At 35.3% G+C, this 9,658-nt stretch overlaps 2 protein-coding genes across 3 annotated transcripts in view; one reads left to right on the top strand and one right to left on the bottom strand.

Annotated features, from left to right (window-relative positions):
* LOC117110312 (creatinase-like) overlaps positions 1 to 1,202 on the bottom strand; it is a 12,342-nt gene extending 11,140 nt beyond the window's left edge. Inside the window, exon 1 of one of the 2 annotated variants that reach the window (XM_033252973.1) lies at positions 1,084 to 1,202. The gene's annotated coding sequence lies outside the window, so the exon portion shown is untranslated. Of the gene's footprint in view, positions 1 to 5; positions 66 to 1,083 lie in introns of those variants that run through there. The other variant, XM_033252974.1, reaches the window with a different exon arrangement.
* Positions 1,203 to 4,616: 3,414 nt separating this feature from the next.
* LOC117110248 (regulator of G-protein signaling 9-binding protein-like) overlaps positions 4,617 to 9,658 on the top strand; it is an 11,507-nt gene continuing 6,465 nt past the window's right edge. The window contains exons 1-3 of the mRNA XM_033252882.1: positions 4,617 to 4,739; positions 5,443 to 5,595; positions 7,197 to 7,363. Of these exons, the coding sequence (XP_033108773.1) occupies positions 5,461 to 5,595; positions 7,197 to 7,363 (302 nt within the window). The 5' untranslated portion in view covers positions 4,617 to 4,739; positions 5,443 to 5,460. The remainder of the gene's footprint in view (positions 4,740 to 5,442; positions 5,596 to 7,196; positions 7,364 to 9,658) is intronic.

The following is a 9,658-nucleotide window of genomic DNA, read 5'->3' as shown; positions in this document are numbered from 1 at the left end:
CATACTTTTTCCAATAGCATACAAATGTGAGGACACAATAATATACAGTACTAAACAGGTCATAAACCTGTCTCTTATACACATCTACTTTGAATTAAATTGATCGTTGATGGCGTTGTGCTAGGTGGTTATTGATAAAATTGTAATAACAAGAGACTTTACTTGGATTACTTCCAAGTCAACACCATACGAAAATAACGCAAATGTAAAATAAATGATCGCAGCATTTATACTTCAATTTGTTCTGCATACGTATTCTTCTTTTCATGAACTGATGAATCCTAAGGAGGAAAGAGGGTCCAGGGGTCCTCCCCCGGGAAAATTTTGAAAATTTCGATCCTTTCTTGCATTTCTTTCCGATCATACAAAAGTCTCCATATAGACATATTTTCAGCCACAAAGTGGGGGAGGGGGAAACGTATAACATTACAAAAACAAAATATGTAATTGCACAGACACAGTATAGTTGAGCAGCAAAGCGAAACCACTGCTGTTGTTATGACCAACTCCCTGATCAGTCTAGTAGTAGAGTATCAGATCTTAAATTTAAAACTCAGTAGTCGGTAGTACGCTACTCCCGGACGCATGCCTCCCGGACGGACCAAACGAACGCGAATTTCGCCTCCAGAGGATAGGACCGGACAGGATTGAGTACCTGGCCAAAACCATTTTCAATGTATGGTAAAAACAAATAAATAAAACCACAGAAAGGCAGCTGCAGTGTGCGCATAGCATAGGATTTATTATATACTCAATCAATGGACGAATTCATTTTTATTATGGTTGAATTCAGATTAAAGTTTTTTTTTCTTCTGAGGTCAAAATTATGCTAAATTATGCTAAATTTGTCTAAAATTATGCCAGTACATATGCTAGATGCTAAATGGGTCTAAATTAGTCACGTGACGCCCATCGCTAAAGCCCTCTTCAATGGCGCTGTGGGAATTGGATCACTTCCAAATTCAACACGCAAATAACGCAAATGCATAAGACATGATAATAATACAATTCTCTTATAGTTGTAGATAAAATAAAATCAACATAATACGAACATTACTCAAAAAGAGAAATTATAATACATACTTTTTCCAATAGCATAAAAATGTGAGGACACAATAATATACAGTACTAAACAGGTCATAAACACTGTATATATGCTTCTTTCACTAGTGGTGTGGTGTAGTTTATGTCGGAGCCGGAGGTTTTTCAAATGACAACAGAACCAAAACCGGAATGCTCCAGTTTCTTCATTCTTGTAGGCTTAATATTTTGTACATTATTATAATATTAACTGAGTTCTCTCCTGCCAAGGTACATACAATACATTATTATATCATGCACACTCTTCATATAATATTAAAGTGAATGTGATGGCAGGCCCGTATCCAGGGGGTTGCAGTGCAGTATGGCATGGCCCCCGTCGGGGAGAGCTCCCCCACTATCGGGGAGAAAAACCACAACTCGCCGAAGAAAAATTATGTGTGCTACATATTAGTTTACTGAAAATCGATTAAATGAACATTTGAAACCCCTAAATTGTCAAATTTTTCAGGTGCTTCGACCACCAGGACCGCTTTCGAAATATTTTCCCGACCACACTTACTTTGTGGGTGTGGTCTAGAAAATATGTGATTATGGCACTTCTAGATGGCCAGAAATTGCACTTACAGGCATAACATTTGAATATAATTTTCTTACCTCATACCTCCATTAAAAAAAAAAAAAAATTTTAAGGAAGCCCGGTCCCTCTTGAATCCGCCACTGGGTACTTTCCCAGATGGAAGATGTATACCGCCTCAGCCCCACCATGGTTGGGGCTGAGACGAGAAAATTCGTGATTATGGCACCTCTAGATGGCCGAAAAATGCACTCTCAGACTTAAAATTTAAATATAATTTTCTTTATCGCCATTAAAAAAAATGAACAATTTAGGCCCCCACCCTTGAATCCACCACTGATTTCCGAACAAACAATCAATGAATTAATTACCATGAAGGCTAATCTATGGGTATTCACTTTTCCCCCGATGGATAAAAATTACCCTTCTATAGTAGCCCGGAAATGATACTCCAACTGTGGCGGGTCCAGGAATCGAAATAGGCGCAAATGGAGTGGCCACCCACCTCAGCCCCACTGCGGTAGTGGCTGCGGTAAAATAAAAATATGATTATGGCACCTCTAGATGGCCGGAAATGGCACATTCAGATTAAAAGTTGAATACAAATTTGTTTGTTTTTTTCAAATTAAAAAAAAAATTTTTTTTTTAATAGGATGTTGGGGGCCCGTGCTTACTGGGCTCCCCTTGAATCCGCCACTGTTCAATATAACACTTGACATGACAGGGTGTACGCTAAATCTGTCAGATGAAGAAATCTTATAGCCTATCATTTTGTTTCACAAATACTAATTCCTAATGTCAAGTGAAAGATGTTTTTATTCGAAAGATTTTTTTTTTATTCAATATCAGTATTTACAAGCTACAGTATAACGCATTAACTACAAAATACTATAAATTTTGTAGTTAACCTTCAGAGAACTTTATTTTAATAAATGGCCTAATTAAGTATTTTATTGTTTTCGTTGGATGGAATTTAAGTATGGCCCAATTATAACATAAGCCAATCACAAACTTCTTCATGGTTAACATAAAGAGAACTAGAGCGTCGGAGGGTGCCTACCTCCACCCTATGCATAAATGCAGAATTCGTTCAAGGTGGGCGATTCTATTTTCTTCATGTTCGTACGTAGTTAATCAACATCTGGTTGCTGAACTCAAAAAGGGAAATTGTAATGTTCGTTCGAAAATGAAAAAAGAAAATCTATATTGGACAATAATAATAATAGGTCGATTTATAAGGCGCAAATAATAATGTTTTTATCACTGGTGCTGGGAACAGTCACAAAAGAGGGGAGGTGGCAGGCACCCAGTTGAAAAAGTGGGGGGATAACCCTCCTCTCCCCACCCCCTTCCCCGCTTCCGCCGCTGTTGGCTTAAGTATAGCCAATTACCTGGTAACTGGGGATTGCGAAGGGCCCCATTGAGGTCCAGGGACCATGTCAGCCCCAGAAAAAAAAATTACGGTTTAGAATAAACATGTAAAACATTTTGATTGTAATGTTTAAATGAAATTAAGTTTGGAATTTGTTATTTAATCTAATCATTAATTGTTGTTTTGCATCGCACTGGAATTCTTGATTTTTTCTAGTGACGTGCGTGAAAATCGGTACTAGTATTCTTCCTCCCTCGTCCTACAAGCGAAGAGGTCGTCGAACAAAATGTATCAATTTTCCAATCCTATCAAAGGTATTGTGATGTCAATCCCTATATACTGTTGTCTAAAAGTATGATTTGAAGCCCACTTTTATCCCCGAGACCCCTAAACAACGTGGGCGTTCTTTCACTAAACCGTCGGTAGTTACTGCATGCATATTTGATTAGTTAACCTTTATTAACAATTTTAAATTATAATGTGCAGTATGATATAAAGATAAATATTACCAATCCTTTATGAATACATTGCTTTATATTTTTGTAAGAGGGCGGGGCCCTAAAGGTTGGGGTGCCTGGAGATCGGGGGGCCATGGTTCAATGAACCGCCAGAATCTGTGGTAGAACAGTATCGCACTACAAGCGATTTGTCTGTATTGTTACACATTTTTTTTTGGAAACTAAACATAACTAATTGTTACAGAGCTAAGTGTCTGCAGTTACATACGACTTCCACTGCATGTTTACAAAATCATCTCTTGAAGTACAGATAATTTTTTACAGTGAACATTGCTGGCGCACAAAGTGTTTTGTACCAATACATAAATTGCTGTACTTGTATCTGTGTTATCACAAAGTTTTGGTTGTATTACTAAAAAAGCGTATGTACGTGTATGGAGGTCACGCAGAACATAATTTCTACATATGAACTCTCCATACCTACATACGACTTGAAACTGTTTACTAAACATTTTGTTGCACAAGTATACACAACACTAGTGTAACAGCATGTCTGTCACATTATAAGTGATTTGTTTCTACAGAATCTTTTGTAACTGAACATAACTAACTGTTGCTTTGCAGTTATATACGATTTCTACTGTATGTTTAGAGAATCATCTGTTGAAGTACAGATACGTTTTACAGTGTTACGCTTAACTTCCTTATTGATTCATACATCTATGGAATTATTTTTATTTTGATAAGAAAAACGTTACTTTTTGTTTACTAAGAAATATTTAGTTTGGATGAAAGTTAATTTATCCAGGATGTTAATTGTATCGTAAATTCTTAAACTTTGAAACTCCAGAATGATTTAGTTTGATGAAGGTACATTTATCCAGGATGTTATTTGTATAACATTCTTAATTTTGAAACTAAATTTCCAGCCTTTCAAAGCGTAAGAATTTTATACAAAGAATTATGTATTTAACTATATCACATATATATTTATTATTCTACAGTACATATAAGCAAAGAACTTAAATAGCTCTTTATTATCTTTGATATACAGTAAGGTATACAAAGGTACAACCATGGAGGTATCAATCATACCTCCAATGGTACAATCGTATCTCAGAATTTTAATTTTTACTAGAGGGCGCGATTGCATAAATAAACAAACTCTACGACAGCGAAAAAAAATAGTCTTGATACGGTGTCAAAATCTGGTGGTGTGCACTGCAAACTTGTATGTATTTGTTCTGTAAAACCATGAATCGGATTGACATGAAGGATAAAACCCATTAAGGTAAATAATAATAACGGGATAGTGCAATCCAGGAGACATTTTCTGTGATTTTAATAACGATCAATTTAGTTAAGATACTATAAAAAGCATTATTGTTTGTTAAGTCTCTAGGCCTAGGCTAGACTTGGCCAGATAGGCCTAGAGTAGGCCTATACTGTAGGTAGGCTAGTTCCGCCTATAGAATTCGGCCATAGGCCTACCTAAATCTGGACATAGGAGGAGGCCTAGCCAGTCGGCAGGTCCAGGCGACACCTCGCTCGGGCACAGCAGGCGGCATACAGTATCTAGGACTATTTTATATTTGTACTGTAGCAGCACCTTTCTAGTGCCTAAGTAAACTCCTGACTGCGTTCTCATAAATTCTAGCCCTAGGCTTACTTAATCTTATGGGAAAATCAGAAACTGCTCTTAGCCTAACTCTACTAATTACGCCTAGGCCACTAGAGAGGGCTTTACAGTAGTTACACCCGGGTTCCACACTTCTTGTTTGTATTTGTGATAACCGACAAGGGTGTTGTTATAGTGTCTTTAACAGGCAGTAAAATAATCGCTATTTAGGGATAGTGCCTATCACTCAGTTGTAAAACAATTTCTTTTGTAAATCTATCTGTAGTGAACGTGATTGTATGTTGTTTTTATTTAAATGGACTTGTTTCTGAAATACAGTTGATTGATTGATTGATTTAAAAATGTTTTATGACAGGTTGTGAATGAATGAACTATGCCTCTATCATTATCAGATGATACAGATGAAGTAGGGGAATACACACGTGAGAATGGACAATTTCAGGCAGATGAGGATGATGTCACCAACGAGTTACAGATTTCAAGTGATTTATGCACTGATTGTGTATCGGTGAGGATTAAATGCATAATATTAAGTCATTGGTCTCAACTTTGCCAGCGAGTTGCCAGTGTCTGTTGGAAATAGGGACTCCTGCACTCATGCAAGCAAAAATCTCCAGTCAATCTAGACATTCAGCAGATGACGTTGTCTAGCGCTCACTGAGAACATAGTGTTAAAAGATGCACTTTCCCTCATTTCATGGCTGAAAAAAAATTGTCCCATTAATGAAGGTGGGAGAGGGTGGGGGGTGGTGTCCTACTAAAGGAGTCTGTTCTACTGTGTTTACTCTGATTAAACAACTATGGATTGGCCTAACGTCACAAAGAAGTGACTTGAGTTTTGAACTTATTGATCAATGGTAAAGCCAAACATAGTAGATTTGCCATACTTTCTTGCCTGTAGTTCACATGAGTTGTGAATGGTTAGCAAGTAAATCAATAAAAAAATAAAGGGCAATAACTCCTAAAAAAAAAGAGATATTTTAAGATTTTGTTTGTTTTGTTTTTAAACTAATTAGTGAATCCTCCATTTTTTTTTTATTATGTTATTAGTATTTACCATTTGAAATTTTGATCATGTTATAAAAAAGAGGTTGATTGTATTTGGCATGATACCTTTCTGTCTCGGGTTTTAACTTAGCACAACCTACCAGGTGAAATTTTTATGATCTTCAATAGCATGTGAATCATCAATCAGCATTCTTACTTTGTGGCTTAACTCAATGAATCTTGTTCCTTACTTAAATCTCTGTGTATTTATAGAGTCCTCCAACTTTAAGCCTGTCCTTTATGCCTTTACTAATGATTAAATTTGATTACCTTTTGAAAAGGGGTGCTGTTAAATTGTTATCTTTTGTATGTACACTAATGTACAGTATATGTGTGTGAAATTATTTAAGATATTTTTTAAAAATTGTTTATAAAAGCTACTTATAAGAGTCAATTGTACATTGGAATAATTACCCTGGTGACCAAAAAGTATTTGGCAGCAGGCCCCGGTTAGTAACCAGATTCAATGCGAAGGGGACTTCCTAGCCCAAGTTTAACTCAGAAGTGTATCTTAATAAACAAAGTTATGATGAAGTACTACTAATACCCTTGTTAAACTGCCTTGTTAAGCTGGTAAAAAAGGGGTTCGTCCAAACCCCCATGCAGTTGCGGCGCCAGTGTGGGGGGGGGGGGGGGCGGCAAGGTAAAATTATAGGGGAGAAATATGCTGGGGTGGCCCGAAGTGGGTGTGGTCGGGCGTCGCTCAAAATGTGTTGAAAGTGGGTCAAGGGGTGCGAGCCCCTGAAAATATAACAATTTAGGGGTTTCATATGCTTATTCAATCGATTTTACATAATAATCTACTAATATGTAGAAAATACATATTTACACGAATTGTGGTTTTTCTTCTTTTTTGAGGGGAAAAACTTAAGGCAAGAAAATTATCTGGGGGAATTCCCCCTGCCCCACTCTGGCACCGCCTCTGGCGCCGCCACTGCCCCCTGGTTACAGGGATTGGGCAGCTGCTATGAACTGCAACTTAAACTACTATGTAAAATAAATTGATAGTTTTCATAAGGTGAAGTGTGTTGAAAATTATATCGTTCTGTTATTCCTACCTAGTTGCTAAAAGAGTTTAATTCCGAAACGGCGAGGTACAGAAACCTGGTGATCGCTCTTGGAGGGTCTAGTGATTCAGAATTCCTTAGGGATGAGCTGAAGAAGACGAGACGAAAAGCAAGTGAGCTAGCCCAGAAGAGTAAGGAGGAGCTGATGCCTCACATGCAAGCGTAAGTTCTGCCTAAAGTCAAATCCAAATCTTTTTGGATGAAAATACTCAATATAGTTTACTTATCAGTAGCTTATTTTAATTTTCGTTGAACGGCTATGCTTGATACAATTATAACGTTATGTTCCATTTTGAGCACTGTTATTATTATTTATCTGTTTGTTTATTATTGTGTTTACGATGCTACACAGCAAACCTAATTTGAATAAACCTAGTTAATTGTATACTGTATTTAAAGTTTGCTTTCTTACATTAATAATAATAATAATGATAATAATATGTTGAATTATAAGGCACAAATAAACTAATAGGTTACTTCTATATAAATTTGATTTATTTGTTTGTATTTTCCACTTTGGAATCCAGTTCATATGTATGAAAGTGTATTTCAGAATGAATGAATGAATATTCTATTGTAGGCCTAATTGTAAAAACCAAAGGATCCACTGATTATTCTCAAATAGAATATGAATATATTGACTCTGAGGAATGAACAAATGTGGAGGCTGTAATTAATTCTACGTTTCGTTCTTTATTAAATAAGTAATAAATAAGTAATAAGTAATAAAAAAAGAACAAAACGTGAGAATGAATTATGGCCTCACCTTTGTCATTCTTTGTTAAATAATTAATCATTCCATACTAATTTAGGTTATGCATACGTTGAATAGCATGCTGAATACAATACTACTAGCTACTAATACTTGTACTACTAATAATAATAATAATAATAATAACACTGAGCGAGTTACAGTTCTTCATTGATGTAGCAACTTCATACATAATTGGACAAAGCATTCTAGCCTGTTGATAATCATCGAGCTCTAATAAACAATAATCAGAACAAAAACCTATTCCATTCAAAGACCAAATGAAAGCTTATAATGTGATCTACCCAAATATAATATAAATTCAATTTCTGAATTTCTAACCATGAGACTCATTTTGTGGCGAGACCACAAATTGGTCAAAATCATTAAAAAAAAATGAAGAAAATAAGGAAAATTATAATTAAGTTTAGGTGTGAGAGTGTCATTTCCGGCCATCTAGAGGTGCCATAATCATAATTTTTTTGGTCTAGACTCTCCATCTGGGCTACCTCTATTTTGAATTCCTGGATCCGCCACTGAATAATTGCTAACCTAAATTAACTTATCTTTAAATGAGTATGTGCTGAGTGCAATATTCACTTTAAAGATTAAATTCATGATTTACTTTATTATTACTTTTTATTATTTATATGTCTTTAATTAATAATTAGAACAAGAAAAAAAGAGTCGACCAAGACAGATATATAGCAATAATGTTCTTACAGTAATAAGCATAGTAATTAAATTGGTTTTTTTTCCATGATCTGAACTATGTTCCAGCCCTATTTATTTTATAATGACCAAAAATGTGATGACCTAATTAGAATGGTGGCTCTATTATAAACTGCTTTTCTCACATTTAGTAGAATAATCTTGAAAACCTAATCCTGGTCATCTTATGATTGATTGACTGGGAATCGGCACACATAGTTGTGCTATTATGCTTACTGGTAGGATAGACCTTGAGTCCTACTTTAGATAAAGACATCACATTTTGAAATGGTTGCATTTAAAAAAATTGCATTTGTTGTATAATCTGTGATGCCACTTAATTTAATGACTCCTCCTATGCGATTGATTTACTCTAAAGGTCATCATACCACCCTTTGAACAAAGCTGTTTTAATACTCATGCATTCATTTTACTTGTTGCTTAAAAAATAAATTAAAATTTCTCCAGCTTTATTTAAGATAAGATAATCTTCATTGTTATAATTAGCACAAATTTTATTTTATATTTCTATGTACTGTAATTATTAGAACATTAATACTTTTATACAGTACCTGTATATTCTGTTTGATACTATTTTATTAGATTTATTGTTATTCAAAATCCCTACTAAAATTGAAGGTAGGATAAATCACTTTACTTATAAATATGTCACTCAGATGGCACCTATCCATAATTTACTGTACTATAATTAATATTTCTATTATATATTTTTCTAAAATAATATCTTTACCCAAATTTGGAGGGATTTAAACAAAAATATTTCACACAATAATATATATATATATATATATTTGGCTCTGTAATCATTAGTGGTCGTGGGACTAGTTTGGGCCCTACCTAAGCTGGTCGAACGTTTCGTTTGGGTCTGTACCCTAGCTGCACTGATGATGCCTGGAAGGCCGAAACGGATCCGTCTGCAGATATTGGGATTCCTTCCAGTGGATGCTTAGTTTATTTCGTCATTCTAATCGGAT

Source organism: Anneissia japonica, unplaced genomic scaffold, assembly GCF_011630105.1.
Source record: "Anneissia japonica isolate Jap-2015-1 unplaced genomic scaffold, ASM1163010v1 scaffold673_len1821605_cov196, whole genome shotgun sequence".
Taxonomy (NCBI): Eukaryota; Metazoa; Echinodermata; class Crinoidea; order Comatulida; family Comatulidae; genus Anneissia; species Anneissia japonica.
Note: the sequence above shows the minus strand (reverse complement) of the source record. Positions and strands in the feature narration are given on the sequence as shown.